Genomic DNA, 19,196 nt, shown 5'->3' with positions numbered 1-19,196 from the left:
ACATCCACAGATAATATAATCTATTGTAACAGTCAGTAAGTCAGTAGAGCATAAGTGACACATTAACCAATGAACTTACTGAATTCAACCAAGATAAAAGGAATGAGACAGAAGGGATTATATATCGGGACCTCTACACCCCCATAATATGATTTTTACTGTTTATTTATATTTATGTCAGTTCTAAGGAAAGGGGGGGATTTGAAATTTTAGGTTTTTTTATTATAATTTTTTTTTTTTTTTAAATTATTTTTCTTTTTACTATTTTTCCGACTCCCTAGGCTACTTTAACCCTAGGTTGTCTGATCGATCCTATCATGGCGATCCCAGGTAAGATGGCGCCGCCCATGCGCCGCTATCTTTTTGAGGCTGCCGGCTTTGCCGGCAGCCATCGCTGTGATAACACCCGCGATCGGTGCTAGCAATATGCAGCAAAGACTTACCGGCTATGGAGAGGGCTCAGCCCGTGAGCCCTCTCCATGCAGCGCGACCCGACTGCCGCTGTGATTACACGGCGGGTGGTCACGAACCGGTTAAAGATATGTCAAGGTCATTGTGCAGCTAACTTTGCCAGGCGAGTGGAAAATTTGCAAGTTTAGGCACAAATATACAAATTAGACAAAAAGTCTCAAATATAAGAGGGAAAAAAGGAAAAAAAATCCTAATAGAAACAACCCCCTAAAAATCAGTTGCAATTAATTACTTCAATGCACTTTTTTCTGTCGCACGTTCTTTTAGGTGTAAGCTGCTTGTACAGTTATTTAACCTCTTGGCGCTCTGCGTCCGATATATCGGATGAGATCGGAGCTGAGCCAGCATTGGGATACAAGTTTAACACCCACGTTGGAGTGGACTCCGATCGTGGTTGTTTAACCTGTTAAATGCTATGTTCAGTGCAATCACAGTATGTAAACTGCCTTCTGGGGGGTCTCTGCCCCACGATCAACCCCCACGCACCATCTTCAGGGGGGCACTGATTGTTCTTATGGATGCCCTGAGGTATGATCAGGACCCCAGGGCTGTTCACAAGTATTGCCTGTAAAATGCCATCCATGATGTCATCTTAAAGGCACAGTGCCAACCTCTATCACGATGTACCTCAGCCAGAGGTGGGGATGTTAAGCGTAGACTTTGAAATAGAGAGACAGACTGGATGTTTGTTTTGGAAAGTCGTGTCCCACAGGGTCTAAATATTAGACAGGATCTCATTAGCTTATTCCTATTAGCATGACCTATTACTGGGCTTACATTTTGTACTCCAAAGCGCTCAATATTTTGTGCTATGATTCCTGATGATGCAATGTGACACCTTTGGTACTTTGTGATATATTGTAACATGCAACACAACACGCTACTGCTGTATTCATAATGGTGTATGTTTTGTTCTTAACGATACATTCTAATCAGTTGATTTACAGTAACATTGGCTTTTTTATTAAAACTTCATACCATGATTAAGGCTTTTTGCTGAAACTCGTAGGTCGTACTACTGTAGCATGTCCAGATTTGTATGCTTTTACATTCACCAATAAAGAAAGAAATACACCATACCTGGTCGTGGACTTGTGCCGGGATCTTTTTGCTTTTCCACAAAAAAATGCCATAACATGGCCCCAATAACAAGAAAGCTAAAATTTTATAGCCTACAAAAAGGGCCATTGAGAAAACTTAAATCCTGCCAGCTGTAGAGCACACCTGCCCTTCTGTGCCTCGCTGTGCACCCATAAAACAAGTAACGGTTTAAATGCTAAATATATAAAATCTCATACAAAGCAGAAATTGTCCCCAAAATAGTCATTTTGGAAAATACGTAAAACCGATATTCGATTTGTAGCCGCGTCAGATGTTTCAAAAACTATGAAAATGTAAAGTAGACAAATGGGAAATGTTATTCAGGAACTTATTTAGGTGGTCAATCTATTTGCCTGAATACTCGATGATTTTGAAATTTTTTGAAAAATCGGCAAAAATTTACCACTAAAATGAAGTAAAACATGTGAGGAATAAACAATCTCAGAATCGCTTTGATAAGTAACAGTGTTCAAAATTTATAACCATATAAAGAGACGTAGGTCAGAATCCAAAAAATGAGGCTGAGCCTTATTGCTCAAACTGGTTGCATCCTTAAAGGAAACCTACCATCTCAAATCTACCTAGGTAGTAATAAAGGTAATAAATGCCATCACAATCCTTTTTAGGGCTAATCTTTCAGTGCCCAATAAGTTTGTTAATGTTTTATTGCCCTGATATGCAAATTAGTGAAAGAGGCTACTGGGGCGGGGTGTAGCCGGAGCTGAAGCTGCATGATGCTGCTACTCCATGCCCCAGTAGCCCCTTTTGATCCTCCTACTATCTCTTCAGGACGCAGCTCATGGTTGCTGCGCGCACTCATTCACGCTTGAGCTGGCGGCTGGGTGTGCTGGGTTCCAAGCCAAACCTACTGCGCATGCGCAGTAGCTCCAACTTCAGAGCCGAGTATGTGCAGCTGCCAGATCCATGCCCTCCACCAGCAGCCAGTACTACAAATAAAGTAACTTAAAACACAAACACTGCTGAGTATATGATAAAAATTGTCGGGGCAAACAATGGCCCGTTCCGTGTAGATGTGGTTTTCACCAAAAATGCCTATTTGCAGCAAAATGCCTATCAAAAAAATTATGTGAACAACTAGATAATAACAACAATAATATTCTTGAGGAATAACCAGAGTTTCAAAATTCTAAATTAAGTAATTTTGCAGATAAGTAAACACAGGGAAACAAAAGAAAGAGAAAAATTACTCTGACCGGAGCTCCAACAATCCTTTATAAATTCTTTATGAATCCAACACGGTATATTGCTTGATGCATCGATCCTTTTCAATGAGTATTGCGGCCATAGCTTCTTACGGGCATTGGAACGAACGCCCCGGAAGAAGCTGTGTAGGCGAAACCCAGGGTCGGGTGGACATGTGTGACTGGCGTCCTGCTTATGTCTAGATATGCACATTTTTACAAACGTTTTGTGAGTATATTTTTGATAAAATTTTAAACTACAAAGAATAGGCTACACTATCCATATGCATATTTCTTCTAGTGAAATTGTCTTAAGAGAGATGGCAATGAAGGAGGATTAGGAAACGCAAAGGAGCTGGTCTGAATGGTGACCTATTCTTGTCAGAAACCTGTGGAGACGTGCAATACTCATTGAAAAGGATCGATGCGTCAAACAATATACTGTGTTGGATTCATAAAGAATTTATAAAGGATTGTTGGAGCTCCGGTCAGAGTAATTTTTCTCTTTCTTTTGTTTTAATTGTGGACCGGTCCTGAGCCATTGTTAGCTCCTAGGAGCCAAGTGTGCAACACATTAAGATTGTTCTAAAGTAAACACAGGGGCCTAAAATCCCCCCCTATACACATTCTAAGGTTAAAATTCATTGCAGTTACCATGCACTGGTTGACTTGAAAGCGTTTTTCTACATAGCTGGAAGTGTAAGCAGCTGTGAAAATGTTATTGCAGCTGCTAACACTTCCAGCAATTAAGGAAAATGCTTTCAAACCAACCGGTACAGGAGCATGCGTGTGACCACACCCTGAAAATGACTAAACCTAAAAATTACAATTTACATATACACACATATTTGTCCACAAAAAAATAGTGAAAGCAGGCAGAATTTACAAGTAACCAATACATTCAAAAAACTGTGAATGCTAAATATTTAATATTAAAAAAAATTTTTTAAGCATTTAAAGCCTGTAAACTAATTACAATTGACATGTTAAAATATGTCCAAAGCAAAAAAAGAACTTTCATATCCTGCCATAGGCAGTATAATGTCCCTGGTGGCAAGTATCTGTGCAGCTGGACTTCAATAGTGTACACAGGCGCTTGGACCAGGTGCAGATTTGTGCCAGAAAAAGTCACAAATACGTAAATAAAAAAGATACATAAGGCAAATGTTGCACAGAACATCTGGAAAATAAAGATACATGTCCCTCATTGATCTCTTAATACATCAATCCAGGAAAATAGACAAGTAAACAATAGGTAGTTGACAGTCAAAGCTATCTATCTACTTCTATCTCAGTTTTAACTTAAGTATAACATCTGTGAAGAAACTGTCAGTACCTGTCAAGCAACCGCGCAACTACACCCAGGCTTGGCGCTAGCTGTCAGACTAGGTAGGTGGTGGCGAACTCACCCTGCAACGTCCCTGCTGGCTAAGGCCCTGCCTAAAGCAGATAAACCGCCCTGGTAAGGGCGAACCCACTATCAGGAACCTAACTGACGGTCCATGAGTGACCCTACAAGATGACAGGAAAAACCTACTTCGTCTGGATGGTGGAGTGGACAGGTAACCGGGATACTGGTATAGGTCAGTGTTCACACTGGTAACAGAAAGTGACACAAGACTGACAGGAAGGTGGGGTCACACTAGGAGATAAAAGATACTGAGGGACAAACAACAAATACAGACAGACAAGTGGAGTCAAACAAACCGGTTCAAAACCAAGATGGCGACAAAGGAACAGATTCGTATAGCAAGTAGAATGGTCAGTAGGCAAAGCAGAAGTCAATACACAGAATAGCAAGAAACACAAGAGCAAGAGCACTAGATACACAGATAGTCTGCAATAACCAGTGCTAATTGAAGGGGCTGGGCAGAATATAGGGCAGTAATGGACACCGCCCCGAGCACTGACTGGCTCAGCCGTCCATCAGTCAAACTGCAGCTGCAGACAAAATCATTGCATAGGCACACCCAGCTTTCCCAGGATCAGAAATGCAGCTGTCAATCACAGGCAGCTCGGGGTGTGGTTTCCATTAACCCTGAAACCTGATTCCATCAGTAAAATTTGCGAGTTCTGACAGAACCTTTTACTATGAGTATTGTAGATTGCGTCTAAGAAGATGTTCCTGTACGGCTTTCTTGATGTCCTTATTCCTTAGACTGTATATAATGGGATTGATCAGAGGAGTGAACACAGTATAAAGCAGGGAGAGGATCTTACTGATAATCAACAATTGTCCTTTGGTTGGGACAATATAAACAGCGAATAGAGACCAGTAGAATATGGAGACCACAATGAGGTGGGAGCTACAGGTGGAGAAGGCTTTCTGTCTACTGGTATTAGATTGTATTCTTAATACGGCCCGAACTATATAAGTATAAGACACGATGATGATTGTGGTTGGAATTATAAATGATGGAACTGCCAAAAGATAAATTGTCAAGTGGATGGTAAATGTGTCAGAACAGGAAAGTTCCAGTAAAGGGACGAGGTCACAGAAAAAATGATCGATGATATTGGGTCCACAGAAAATCATATTGGCAATTTTAATAATGTAACTCAAAATAATAGAAAATCCAAGCAACCAAATGGCTACGGACAATATCACACAATGTCTAGTGGTCATGATGGAGGAGTAGCGTAGAGGATCACGGATGGCCACATACCTGTCGTAAGACATCACTGTGAGGAGGAAACACTCAAAGGCTTCAGAAGCACATAAAATATACATCTGAGATATACAAGCTAAAAAACTAACGACCCCTCCATTATTCAGTAGGATGTGGAGGAGGTCGGGAACAATATCTGTGATCACCAAAATATCACTGACGGACAACTGTGAGATGAAGAAGTACATGGGAGTGTGGAGGTTCCTGCTGGTGCACACCAGGGCGATGATCAGGAGGTTCCCACATATTGTCCCACAGTAAATCACCAGGAAAAGAGCAAAAAGTAAGATTCTAATTCTTTGGCTGATTTGAAATCCTAAAAGCAAAAACTCGGAGACCGCAGTCAGATTATTCTCCTGTAACGAATAAAAAACAAAAACGCAGCAATTTCAGCTACAGGGTTAAGTGTTGATGCTCAATCAGTATATTTCTGATAGAAGCCGTTGCCCTCTCATAAAGCCGGTTATATCAAGATATGACAATTGTTTCACATTGGTTTCAAAAATCAATTCCTCTCCCACAGACTTCATCATGTGGTAATCGAGAGAATTTTTGTAATAGTACTTACCACATTATCATGGTTTGTCGGCCACATGAATATGAGCCACAACTGGATGAAGACTAAATATTTATACATTTCACATGCAAAGCAAATGCCAAGTAAAATTCCAGGGAGTTTTTTTTTTTGCTAGTCTCATGTGTCCTTTGTTTTGGATTAATGATGTGTATAAATATAAAATTTATATTAATTGTTTGCCTAACAGGCAATTCTCCATGTTCTTGTCCATTATTAACTTTTAAACAAGAATAATTTAATCCATAACTTAAAAAGTTGCCAAATGTCCTTACGCGGGATAAGTAGACCAAAGCCACAATGTTCAGGTCTACTCAAAACATCCAGAAGTCTTGGTACAGGTTCATCATTAGGGCTCACCCTTCACCCTACCCCCTGCCGTGCTGGTGGCCATTGCTCGTTGTGGCCATTGTCAATATACCATGGACTCCCCAGTCAGGTGGAGCACTGAGCACGAGAAAAATGGCGACATGCACAATGGTGGTGATCACAATAATTATCATTTTGGTAAGATACTTTTAGTCAGCATTTAAGACACAATTTTGGTAATTGAGCTTTAACCTACTAAGGAATTAGTTTACACTATTTTACTGAAAGAATCTAGAAAAAGTGACCCTCCTGTGTCAACATTATGGGAGTGATACTTAACCCTTCGCACACCGGGACATACTATAATGTCTTGGTGCTTCTGGGGGTGTATGGAGAGAACATACTGGCTGAGCTCTCTCCATACAACTTGGGTGTCAGCTGTTTAACACAGCTCATACCCACCTCTAACCACTGAGGTCGGTGCCGGCACCAAACACGGCAGTTAACCTGTTATGTGCCACCATAAAACCTGACGTGCTGACAGAGCTGTCTTTAGCCATTGCCAGCACCCCCCATGATGTCTTATTGAGACTCGTAGGCCTGCCATGGACAGTGATCTCTTATATCCTGCTAATAAGGATCATAAGTAAAATTAATATTTACTGCAATACATATTACTGCAATATATATTACAGTATATAGTATGAGCAAACAGACCCTGCATGGTTAAAGTTTCAAAGAGAGTTTGAAAGAATAATAAATAGAGATGAGCGAACATACTCGTCCGAGCTTGATGCTCGATTGAGCATTAGCGTACTCGTAACTGCTCGTTGCTCGGACGAGTATTTCGCCCGCTCGAGAAAATGGCAGCTCCCGCCGTTTTGCTTTTTGGCGGCCAGAAACAGAGCCAATCACAAGCCAGGAGACTCTGCACTCCACCCAGCATGACGTGGTACCCTTACACGTCGATAGCAGTGGTTGGCTGGCCAGATCAGGTGACCCTGGGATAGACTAGCCGCTGCCCGCGCTGCTCGGATCATTCTCTGTCTGGATGCCCCTAGGGAGAGAGCTGCTGCTGGTCAGGGAAAGCGTTAGGGTGTTCTATTAGCTTACTGTTAGGCAGGAGTGATTCTCCAAGAACCCAACAGCCCTTCTTAGGGCTACAATAACGTTATACTTTTTTTTTTTATTTGCTTGTGGCTGGGCTTGCTGGCTCTAGTAGTGCAGCTAGTACCATATTATGAGGAATTAGCAGGGGGACTTGCTACCGTTGTGTTTAGCTCTTAGTGACACACATATCCACCTCAAACACCAAAGTGGGAAAATTTATTAGGGGTTTGTTTTCAATTAGGCAAAGTCTGGCAGTTTCTTTTTATTTTACGTTTATTTTTTTAATAACTCAGTGTCATCTCATCTGGCATAGTAGTGTGCTTTAATACTTGGCTAGAAAATAGCCATAGGAGAATCCAAACGGCTTACTTACGCCTACAGTAGCGTTATATATATTTGATTTCTGGTTGATCTGCTGGTGGCTGTACTTTCTGCAGTGCATCTACTAGCAAATTGTGAGCAATTAGGAGTGAGACTTGCGACCACTGTGTTTTGCGCTTAGTGACGCACATATCCATCGCAAAGACCGAAGTGGGAAAATTTATTAGGGCCCGGGGTTGGATTTCAATTAGGCACAGTCTGGCATTTCCTTTTTTATTTTACGTTTATTTTTTTCATAACTCAGCGTCATCTCATCTGCCATAGTAGTGTGCTTTCATACTTGGCTAGAAAATAGCCATAGGAGAATCCAAACGGCTTACTTACACCTTCAGTAGCGTTATATATATTTGATTTCTGGTTGATCTGCTGGTGGCTGTACTTGCTGCAGTGCATCTACTAGCAAATTGTGAGCAATTAGGAGTGAGACTTGCGACCACTGTGTTTTGCGCTTAGTGACGCACATATCCATCGCAAAGACCGAAGTGGGAAAATTTATTAGGGCCCGGGGTTGGATTTCAATTAGGCACAGTCTGCCATTTCCTTTTTTATTTTACGTTTATTTTTTTCATAACTCAGCGTCATCTCATCTGGCATAGTAGTGTGCTGTAATACTTGGCTAGAAAATAGCCATAGGAGAATACAAAGAGCTTACTTACGCCTACAGTAGCGTTATATATATTTGATTTCTGGTTGATCTGCTGGGGGCTGTCATTGCTGCAGTGCATCTACTAGCAAATTGTGAGCAATTAGGAGTGAGACTTGCGACCACTGGGGCACATTTACTTACCCGGTCCAGTCGCGATCCAGCGGCGCGTTCTCTGCTCTGCATTCGGGTCTGGCCGGGATTTATGAATGTAGTTCTTCCGCCGTCCACCAGGTGGCGCTGCTGCGCTGAAAGTCATCTCATCGCGCCGGAATTCACCACCTCGGACCAAGTGAAGGTAAGCGCTCCCCAAGCGACACTTTTTCGGTTTTTAAATGCGGCGGTTTTTCCGAATACGTCGGGTTTTCGTTCGGCCACGCCCCCCGATTTCCGTCGCGCGCATGCCGGCGCCGATGCGCCACAATCCGATCGCGTGCGCCACAATCCCGGGGCAATTCAGGTACAATCGGCGCAAATCGGAAATATTTGCGTAACACGTCGTGAAAACGCGAATCGGGCCTTTAGTAAATGACCCCCACTATGTTTTGCGCTTAGTGACGCACATATCCATCGCAAAGACCGAAGTGGGAAAATTTATTAGGGCCCTGGGTTGGATTTCAATTAGGCACAGTCTGCCATTTCCTTTTTTATTTTACGTTTATTTTGTTTAATAACTCAGTGTCATCTCATCTGGCATAGTAGTGTGCTTTCATACTTGGCTAGAAAATAGCCATAGCAATAGGATAGCATCGTTTGGTTTTAAAAACTAAAAAACACACAAAAAAAAAAAAAAACACAAAAAAAAGTTTAAAAAAAAATTAAAGTTATACCTCTCATTTTCAAAATGTTTAACCCCAGGGCTAGGGGTAGAGGACGAGGGCGGGGACGTGGGCGTCCAACTACTGCAGGGGTCAGAGGCCGTGGTCCTGGGCGGGGTGAGACACCACCTGCTTATGAGGGAGCAGGGGAACGCCGCAGAGCTACACTCCCCAGGTTCATGTCTGAAGTTACTGGGACTCGTGGTAGAGCACTGTTGAGGCCAGAACAGTGCGAACAGGTGATGTCGTGGATTGCCGAAAATGCTTCGAGCAATTTGTCCACCAGTCAGTCTTCCACGCAGTCCACCCATGTCACCGAAATCGGCACTCCTCCAGCTCCTGCACCTCAGCCTCCTCCCCCCCAGTCTGCCCCCTCCCAGCAAAATTTGCCATTTGAACCGGCATACTCTGAGGAACTGTTTTCTGGACCCTTCCCACAGTCACAAACCACTTGTCCGGTTGCTGATGAGCAATTTTCCGATGCCCAGGTTTTCCACCAGTCGCAGTCTGTGGGTGATGATGACCTTGTTGACGTACTGGAAGAAGTGTGTAAAGAGGTGTCCGACGATGAGGAGACACGGTTGTCAGACAGTGGGGAAGTTGTTGTCAGGGCAGGAAGTCCGAGGGGGGAGCAGACTGAGGGATCGGAGGATGATGAGGAGACAGACCCAAGCTGGGTTGAGAGGCCGGGTGAACACAGTGCTTCTGAGACGGAGGAGAGTCCTCGACCAGAACAGGTTGGAAGAGGCAGTGGTGGGGCCAGACGGAGAGGCAGGGCCAGAGCTGGTGCATCAGCGCCAAATGTGTCAACTAGTGAAGCTCCCGTGGCGAGGGCTCCTGCGGCGAGGGCTAGATTTTCAGAAGTCTGGAGGTTCTTTAAGGAAACACCGGATGACCGACGGACTGTGGTGTGCCACATTTGCCAAACCAGGATCAGCAGGGGTTCCACCACTAATAGCTTAACTACCACCAGTATGCGCAGGCATATGAATGCTAAACACCCGAATCAGTGGCACCAAGCCCGTTCACTTCTGGCCGTGCACACCACTGCTCCTTCCCCTGTGTCAGCTGATAGTCAGCCCCCTGCCCAGGACCCTGCCACAAAAACCCCATCGTCGCCTCCACGATCCTCCACAGCATCCACCAGCGTTCAGCTCTCCATACCCCAGACGCTGGAGCGGAAACGCAAATATAGTGCAACCCACCCGCACGCCCAAGCCCTTAATGTGCACATCTCCAGATTGCTAAGCCTGGAGATGCTGCCCTATAGGCTAGTAGAGACCGAGGCCTTTCGCAGCCTCATGGCGGCGGCCGCCCCTCGGTATTCGGTCCCCAGCCGCCACTACTTTTCCCGATGTGCCGTCCCAGCCTTGCACCAGCACGTGTCAGACAACATAATCCGTGCCCTGACCAACGCCGTTTCTGACAAGGTCCACCTGACCACGGACACGTGGACGAGTGCTGCCGGGCAGGGCCACTATATATCGCTGACGGCACATCGTGTCTGACCCTGCGGCTGGTCATATACTGCCGACACCGAGAATTGCGGGGCCTACCTCGGTCCAGGTGTTTCAGGCCTACTATGCCTCCTCCTCCTCCCACCCCTCCTCCACCTCCTCCTCCGAACTACCATCCGTGGGCATGGCGCCATCAGTCGCTAGCTCTAGGCACAGCAGCAGTGCCGTCGCTAAGCGACAGCAGGCGGTGCTCAAACTGCTGAGCCTAGGAGATAAAAGGCACACCGCCCAAGAACTATTACAGGGCATCACGGCGCAGACTGATCTGTGGCTGGCACCGCTGAACCTGAAGCCAGGCATGGTTGTGTGTGACAACGGCCGTAACCTGGTGGCGGCTCTGCAACTCGGCAGACTGACACATGTGCCATGCCTGGCCCATGTGTTAAATCTGATAGTTCAGCGTTTCCTCAAGCAAACCCCAATCTGTCTGATTTGCTCACGAAGGTGCGCCGCATCTGTGCGCATTTCAGGAAGTCCAGCACAGATGCTGCCACTCTCAGGGCAGTGCAGCGCCGCCTCCAACTGCCCGCTCACCGACTGTTGTGCGACGTGCCCACGAGGTGGAATTCAACACTGACCATGTTATCCAGAGTTTACCAGCAGCGCCGAGCGATTGCAGACTGCCAGATGTCAACTTCCACCAGAACTGGTAGTCAGGTCAGTCAGCTTCCTCAAGTCTACAATGAGGAGTGGACGTGGATGTCTGATATCTGTCAGGTGCTGAGTAACTTTGAGGAGTCAACACAGATGATCAGTGGCGATGCCGCCATCATCAGCCTCACCATCCCGCTGCTTGGCCTGTTGAAAAACTCTCTGGTCAGCATGAAGTCGGAAGCTTTGCGCTCCTCACAAGAGACGGGGGAAGAAGATTCCCTTGTTGATAGCCAAAGCACCCTTAGGTCTGTTTCTCAGCGCATATCGGAGGAGGTGGAGGTGGAGGAGGATGAGGAGGAGAATGTTGGCGAGACACAAGAGGGGACCATTGTTGAGTCCTCCACTGTTCAGCGTGTATGGGCAGAAGAAGAGGATTTGGAGGAGTTGGAGGAGGAGGAAATGGACAGTCAGGCCAGTGAGGGGAGTGAATTCTTACGCGTTGGTACTCTGGCGCATATGGCAGATTTCATGCTAGGCTGCCTATCCCGTGACCCTCGCGTTCAAAGAATTTATTCCAGCACCGATTACTGGGTGTTCACTCTCCTGGACCCACGGTACAAGCAAAATCTTTCCACTCTCATCCCTGGAGAGGAAAGGAGTGTGAGAATGCATGAATACCAGCAGGCCCTGGTGCACAAGCTGAAACAGTATTTCCCTTCTGACAGCGCTAGCGGCAGAGTGCGTAGTTCTGCGGGACAAGTAGCGAGGGAGAGTAGGCAAGCAGGCAGCTTGTCCAGCACTGGCAAGGGTACGCTTTACAAGGCTTTTGCCAGCTTTATGTCACCCCAGCAAGACACTGTCACCTGTCCCCAGTCTCGGCAGAGTAGGGCTGATCTTTACAGAAAGATGGTGAGGGAGTACGTAGCTGACCATACCATCGTCCTAAATGATCACACAGCTCCCTACAACTACTGGGTTTCAAAGCTGGACATGTGGCACGAACTTGCGCTGTACGCCTTGGAGGTTCTTGCCTGCCCTGCCGCTAGCGTCTTGTCCGAGCGGGTTTTCAGTGCAGCTGGTGGCATCATCACCGATAAGCGTACACGCCTGTCGACTGACAGCGCTGACAGGCTGACGCTTATTAAGATGAATAAAGCCTGGATTTCTCCTAATTTCCAATCTCCACCAGGTGAAGGAAGCTCAATCTGAATAATTTATCCACTCCTCCTCCTCCTCCTCATTTTCCTCCTTCTCCTCCTCTTTGTACAGTAAAGCAGAGGAAACTGGCTATTTTTTGACAGGGCCCACTGGCTCTAGCTATAGTACTTTATGCATTTAATTTTTATGGAGGGCCACCGACCCGGTCCTCTGTTTTAAACAATTTTTGGGAGTGCCACATACAGGCACTCAATCTATTCCATTTTTCTGGAGGGCCACCTACCTGCTCCTCTGGTTTGAAAACTTTTTTGGACTGCCACATACAGGCACTCAATCTATTCCATTTTTATGGAGGGCCACCTACCTGCTCCTCTGGTTTGAAAACTTTTTTGGACTGCCACATACAGGCACTCAATCTATTCAATTTTTCTGGAGGGCCACCTACCTGCTCCTCTGGTTTGAAAACTTTTTTGGACTGCCACATACAGGCACTCAATCTATTCAATTTTTCTGGAGGGCCACCTACCTGCTCCTCTGGTTTGAAAACTTTTTTGGACTGCCACATACAGGCACTATCCAAATTGAATTCTCTCCATAGCAGCCTCCACACGTTGTCTCCATTGCTACCTCCAAAAGTCGTCCATATAGCTGCCTCCATACATCGTCCCTTTATCAAACGAGGTGTGTCAGGCCGAAATTTGGGTTGTTTTCATGGATTCCACATCAAAGTTGTTAACTTTGTCGCCACCCTGCTGTGTTATCCACAAAATACACTGGCAAACTTTTACCATTTACGGATATTATTTCAGCGCTTCTTGCGCATCTGTTTACATTCCCCTCACCCGCCATATCCTAAACTTATAAGAACGCTACTACACTTGATCTTATACAAAAGGTTCTTAGAAGTGCTGTTTGGGGAGTAGCCTAGAGACAGGGGCTTGGATTGGCGAAAGCTCGCCTGGCAGCGGAGCGCCAGCTCCATGCCAAGAACCAACTAACATAGTTTTAACTGCAGCACCTTTAATCTACTACTAGTTCACTGCCTCCATACATGGCCGCCTTATCAAACGTGCTGTGTCAGGCAGAATTTTGGGTTGTTTTCATGGCTTCCACAACAAACTTGTTAACTTTGTCGCCACCCTGCTGTGTAATCCTCAAAATATACTGGCAAACTTTTACCATTTACGGATATTATTTCAGCGCTTCTTGCGCATCTGTTTACATTCCCCTCACCCGCCATATTCCAAACTTATAAGAACGCTACTACACTTAACTTGGTGTAGGCTGGGACCGAGTCTGACCCTGGGGCTGGTCATATACTGCCGACGCAGAGGATTGCGGGGCCTACCTCGGTCCAGGTGTTTCAGGCCTACTATGCCTCCTCCTCCTCCCACCCCTCCTCCACCTCCTCCTCCTCCTCCGAATTACCATCCGTGGGCATGGCGCCATCAGTCGGTAGCTCTAGGCACAGCAGCAGTGCCGTCGCTAAGCGACAGCAGGCGGTGCTCAAACTGCTGAGCCTAGGTGATAAAAGGCACACCGCCCAAGAGCTATTACACGGCATTCCGCATCAAACTTGTTAACTTTGTCGCCACCGTGCTGTGTAAGCCACAAAATATACTGGAAAACTTTTTTCATTTACGGATATTATTTCAGCGCTTCTTGCGCAGATGTTTACATTCCCCTCACCCGCCATATCCCAAACTTATAAGAACGCTACTACACTTGATCTTATACAAAAGGTTCTTAGAAGTGCTGTTTGGGGAGTAGCCTAGAGACAGGGGCTTGGATTGGCAAAAGCTCGCCTGGCAGCGGAGCGCCAGCTCCATGCCAAGATCCAACTAACATAGTTTTAACTGCAGCACCTTTAATCTACTACTAGTTCACTGCCTCCATACATGGTCCCCTTATCAAACGAGCTGTGTCAGGCAGAATTTTGGATTGTTTTCATGGCTTCCATGTTAACTTTGTCGCCACCCTGCTGTGTAATCCACAAAATATACTGGCAAACTTTTATCATGTACCGATATTATTTGAGCGCTTCTTGCTCACCTCCTTTGGTTCCTCTCTGCCACCCATTGGTTTGAAGCCTGAGTCCATTTAGGGTATGTTGCCATGCCACTCTCTAGCCTGCCGCTGCTGCCGCTGCCTCTGCATGCCGTCCCCTATAGTGTCAGGGTCAATTATTGGATGTTTTAGATGCTATCTAGCCTCATTCGGTCACTCTGTCATGGCCATGCTGTTGCCCATAATTTTGGCATAATGGTGCGATTATGCAGCCTCAGAGGCATCCATGCATGCTGCCCCTGCTGTTTCCTGTCCATTTCCGTGGTGTTTCCATCCTTTTCTGAGGTTCCCAGGTGTTTGGCCAAGCTTCCCTGTGCAGAGCCTTGGTCCCCTTGAAAAATGCTCGAGTCTCCCATTGACTTCAATGGGGCTCGTTACTCGAAACGAGCACTCGAGCATCGGGAAAAGTTCGTCTCGAATAACGAGTACCCGAGCATTTTAGTGCTCGCTCATCTCTAATAATAAACATTTTTTAAAAAAACTTACAAAACATTTTGAAAAAATTTAAAAGTTAAAGTTTAAACCACCCCCTTTCCCTAGAACACATATAAAAATAAATGATCAGTAAAAACCATAAACATGTTACGTATTGCCACATCCCAAAATTCTCTTTCTATCAAAATATAAAAAAATATTTTTCCCAACATTGAACACTATTCCATGAATATTTGAATAAAAAATGAGTCACATACAGTCATATACGTCCAAAATTGAAATGAATTTTGGACCCGTGCACCAAAGTTATTGGCCTCAGAATTTGACAAAAGGACAATTTTTGTTTTGTACAAAAGATCAAAATATTTTTTTCAAAACTACTAAACAGAAAAATAAATACATTATCGCTATTATTACCACAAGCAAGGGAGCGGCACAGCAATAAATAGGTGCGTACCTAAACCAAAAGAGAACAATAAATACACAAAAGAGAAAGCAATGCAAATATATGGCCAATACAAAATATCTTTATTAGAAATAATTGATAACAGAAGAGGGACACATACAAGGAAAATCAATTAAAAATGTGCAACAATCCAGCACAACATCCCCTAATTGGACAAGTCCCATGCCAAAGGACACCCCACAACCCTCATTCACCCTCCCTACAATGAACCCCAGTCACTGACAAAATACAAAAATGTGCTTGATAAGAATAAGAAGACCAATGTATACAATACTTTGATGGGTATGAAAGGCAAGTAAACCTATAAGAAAACAATGGAAATAAGGCAGATCATGCGGGGGAGGGAAGGTGAGTCGGATGTGGGTGAGGAACCCTTAGTATTATGGTGCATGCACCAAGCGGAGACGATCCGCTGATAATGCTCAACAAAGTCATTTAATTCTTTGAGGGATGACTGACACCTGAACATAAAAGGAGGATGAGGACTATGTAGGAGGACGCCGAGAAGAATGATCAACCTGTTTTCTCACGTGGATGTGGCTGAATAAATAAACCAAAGGAATGGAGAAACCACTAGCAACTAAATATAATAAAAAATGATATTTCTTTAAAAATGTCTCTGTTCACTCTTTGCAAAAGTTATACCGAGTAAGGAACTCAATGGGGGGGGGGGGGGGTCAATGGGTTCGAGAAAGAGATTAGTCGGTTGGTCAATGGGTTCGTCCAAGAAAATTTGGTCACATCTGATAAAGGTGCTCAGCTTGTTCTGCTGGCTGTCTGAGGCTTCCATGCAGCACCTCAGCATCCATGTTGGATCTATGTTGGACCTCTTTATCACCCCTCACTATTCTACCTCCGACCCCTCACTACTGCCCTCCTTCTCCATCTGAACTATTTATGCTACTGGGGCGTGTAAATGGGCCCCCTAATTCAAGCTGACATAGTCATTATAGAGCTTGACTGGCTGCTTCACAACTTGTGGCTGAAACGGCTTTGCTAGTTTAACCCCTTCTTGCAGCCTGACATTATTTTATGTAATAGGATGCTGATAGTTCCTTGGCGATCGCCACGGCTCAGAAGCTGAGCTTGTGCAATCACCGCGGGATCCCGGCAGTACCCCTTAGCCAAGATACCGCAGTAACAACCGTGATTGCGGCTATTGTGATCCCGTCTGTTTAATCCTATAGATGTCGTGGTCATAGTGACCGCAGCGTCTATAGTGCATTGCTGCAACACAGAGTGCAGGGCATGGGGGTGCTGATCATTGTCATGGCAACCCTGGCATCCTGGGACAAAATAAAATATAAAAAAGTGCAATTAAAAAATGTATCATAATAGAAAAGTACCCTGAAGTCTCACCCCATGCAATAATCAAATAAAACATAAAAAGTCGAAATCACCCAAAAAACACAACATCACAACTTCCGTAACAACCCATACAATACAATCAAATTGTCACTGAACCTGTACGGTAAACGCCGCAATAAAATGTTCACATCTGACCTCCTAAAAAGTGCATAAAAAGTGATCAAAAAGTAACATATACCCTAACTTGATACCAAGAAAAAGTAGAGCTTGTCCCGCAAAAAATAAGCTCTAAAACAGCTCTGTAAACAAAAAATTATAAATGTTCTACCCATTGTTACATTTCGACGCAAAAACAAGCAAATTTCTCACAAAATGGGGCAGATTTACTTACCCGGTCCATTTGCGATCCAGCGGCGCATTCTCTGCGGAGGATTCGGGTCCGGCCGGGATTCACTAAGGTAGTTCCTCCGACGTCCACCAAGTGGCGCTACTGCGCTGAATTTCCCCGAGATCCGCCGAAATGCATGAGCCTATTCCTGGTGAAGGTAAGTGCAAGTCCTGCGACACTTTTTTAAATGCGGCGGTTTTTCCGAATCTGTCAGGTTTTTGTTCGGCCACGCCCCCCGATTTCCGCCGCATGCATGCCATCGCCGATGCGCCAAAATCTAATAGCGTGCACCAAAATTCCAGGGGCAATACAGGGAAAATCGATGCAAATCGGAAATATTTGCGTAACACGTCGGGAAAACGCGAATCAGGCCCATAGTAAATTACCCCCAGTGAGTTCTATATTCTGCAAAACAAGTTACCATTAAAAAGCCATATAAATGGAGTATCACCATAATCGTGATGACCCATAGAATAAAGATAACACATTGGGGGTCAATGTGGGGGTTGGAAAAACTACTGCATTTTTTAAAAAAAATTGTCGCGTTTACCTGCACCAGACCTGGCTTGGTGAAGTTCAGTGCATTCCGATGTAATTCAGCGCAGCATTGACACCTGGTGGACGTCGGAGGAACTAACTTAGTGAATCCCGGCAGAACCGGGAATAATTAAAATAATTACAGTTTGTTAATTACACCTCCATTTTGTTTCAAGCCCTGTGAAAATCTAAAATGTTAACACACTTCTTAAAATAGATTTTTTTATACATTTAGGGGTGTAGTTTATAAAATGGCATAATTTATGAAGGCCTCTTAAAGTCACTTAAACCTGAGCAGGAGCCTCTAAATAAGGGTTTTGGCGATTTTCATAAAAATATTAAAAATTGCACCCAAAATTCGGAACATCCTAACAACCTAGAAAAGAGAAAGGAGGCATAAAAAACCCATGATGGTATAAAGCAGACATTTCGGAAATGTTAGTTATAAAGTTACTTGGGTGCTGCGACTATCTGCCTGAAAAGCAGAAAATTTTTAGAAATTTTGGCCAAATTTACATTTTTTTCATAACTAAACACAAAAGATATCATCAAATTTTTTTCTATTACTTTGAAGTACAATATGTGCTGAAAAAAAGTCTCAAAATCCCCTGGATATGTTAAAGCGTTACAAAGTTATAACTTGAAGCAAGCCGGAACATGTCCTCTCCATACAGATCCATCTTCAGGATGGTCACATCTCTGTCACATAATTCCTGTTTTTCTCCTTTTAAAATTATTGCAGAACCAAACTATACTTTTACCTTTATGATCAAGGTATTACTGGTTGCTATTCACCGACAGGAACACTATCATGATTCGCATATTGATGTGCGCTCTTCACTGATAGAAGCACTTTTATGGTCCACATATAACATAGACAGGAGCAATCTTTTGATCCACATATTAATGCACACTATTGACTGACAGGAGCACTTTAGTGATCCATGTATTACTGCACACAATTCACTGACAAGCACAACTTTACAATCATGTTATGACTGCTGATAATTTATGATTTTTCTGAAACTAAATAGTAAACAGAGACAGGACCTTCAAGATATTTATGGATGATGCAGAACATGCTAAAATTTGTGTCTGGGCTTTCCAAATATCGCTGTATAATCGTGTATAAGCAGTAAAAATATCTTTGCTCTACAGTGACCCATGAGTAGCCTAACACAGATCTTCAGAATGCCCAATTATTTCAGATTTTCACCAGTCCCTAATAACAGCAGTCACCTCCATAACCAGGGCAATTCACTGGGCAATCTGTACAGGGCAATCAGTGGTGTTAGAAGTCCCTGACTTTCTGACTGACCCTGGGATGAGCAGCAACCTCTTTCTAATTCAGTCTCCTGTGTGTATTGGGATCTGGACCCTTTTCCCGGTGGAGCCATTTTTGTGGTGATGCAAGTTGGGGCACATCGCCAACCTGGACCACAGATGTA

The 19,196-nt window shown here is 44.5% G+C and overlaps 1 protein-coding gene across 1 annotated transcript; it reads right to left on the bottom strand.

The window, feature by feature from the left end:
• Positions 1-4,863: 4,863 nt before the first annotated feature.
• On the bottom strand, positions 4,864-6,886 carry LOC140128695 (olfactory receptor 2A7-like). The gene is made up of 3 exons (XM_072150395.1): positions 6,796-6,886; positions 6,012-6,064; positions 4,864-5,799 (listed from the first exon to the last, which is right to left on the bottom strand). Exons 1-3 carry the CDS (start codon positions 6,884-6,886, stop codon positions 4,864-4,866), a joined length of 1,080 nt encoding a protein of 359 aa, XP_072006496.1.
• Positions 6,887-19,196: the final 12,310 nt, after the last annotated feature.

This window comes from Engystomops pustulosus, chromosome 4, assembly GCF_040894005.1.
Source record: "Engystomops pustulosus chromosome 4, aEngPut4.maternal, whole genome shotgun sequence".
Classification (NCBI taxonomy): Eukaryota; Metazoa; Chordata; class Amphibia; order Anura; family Leptodactylidae; genus Engystomops; species Engystomops pustulosus.
This window is presented reverse-complemented; position numbering and strand designations above follow the sequence as displayed.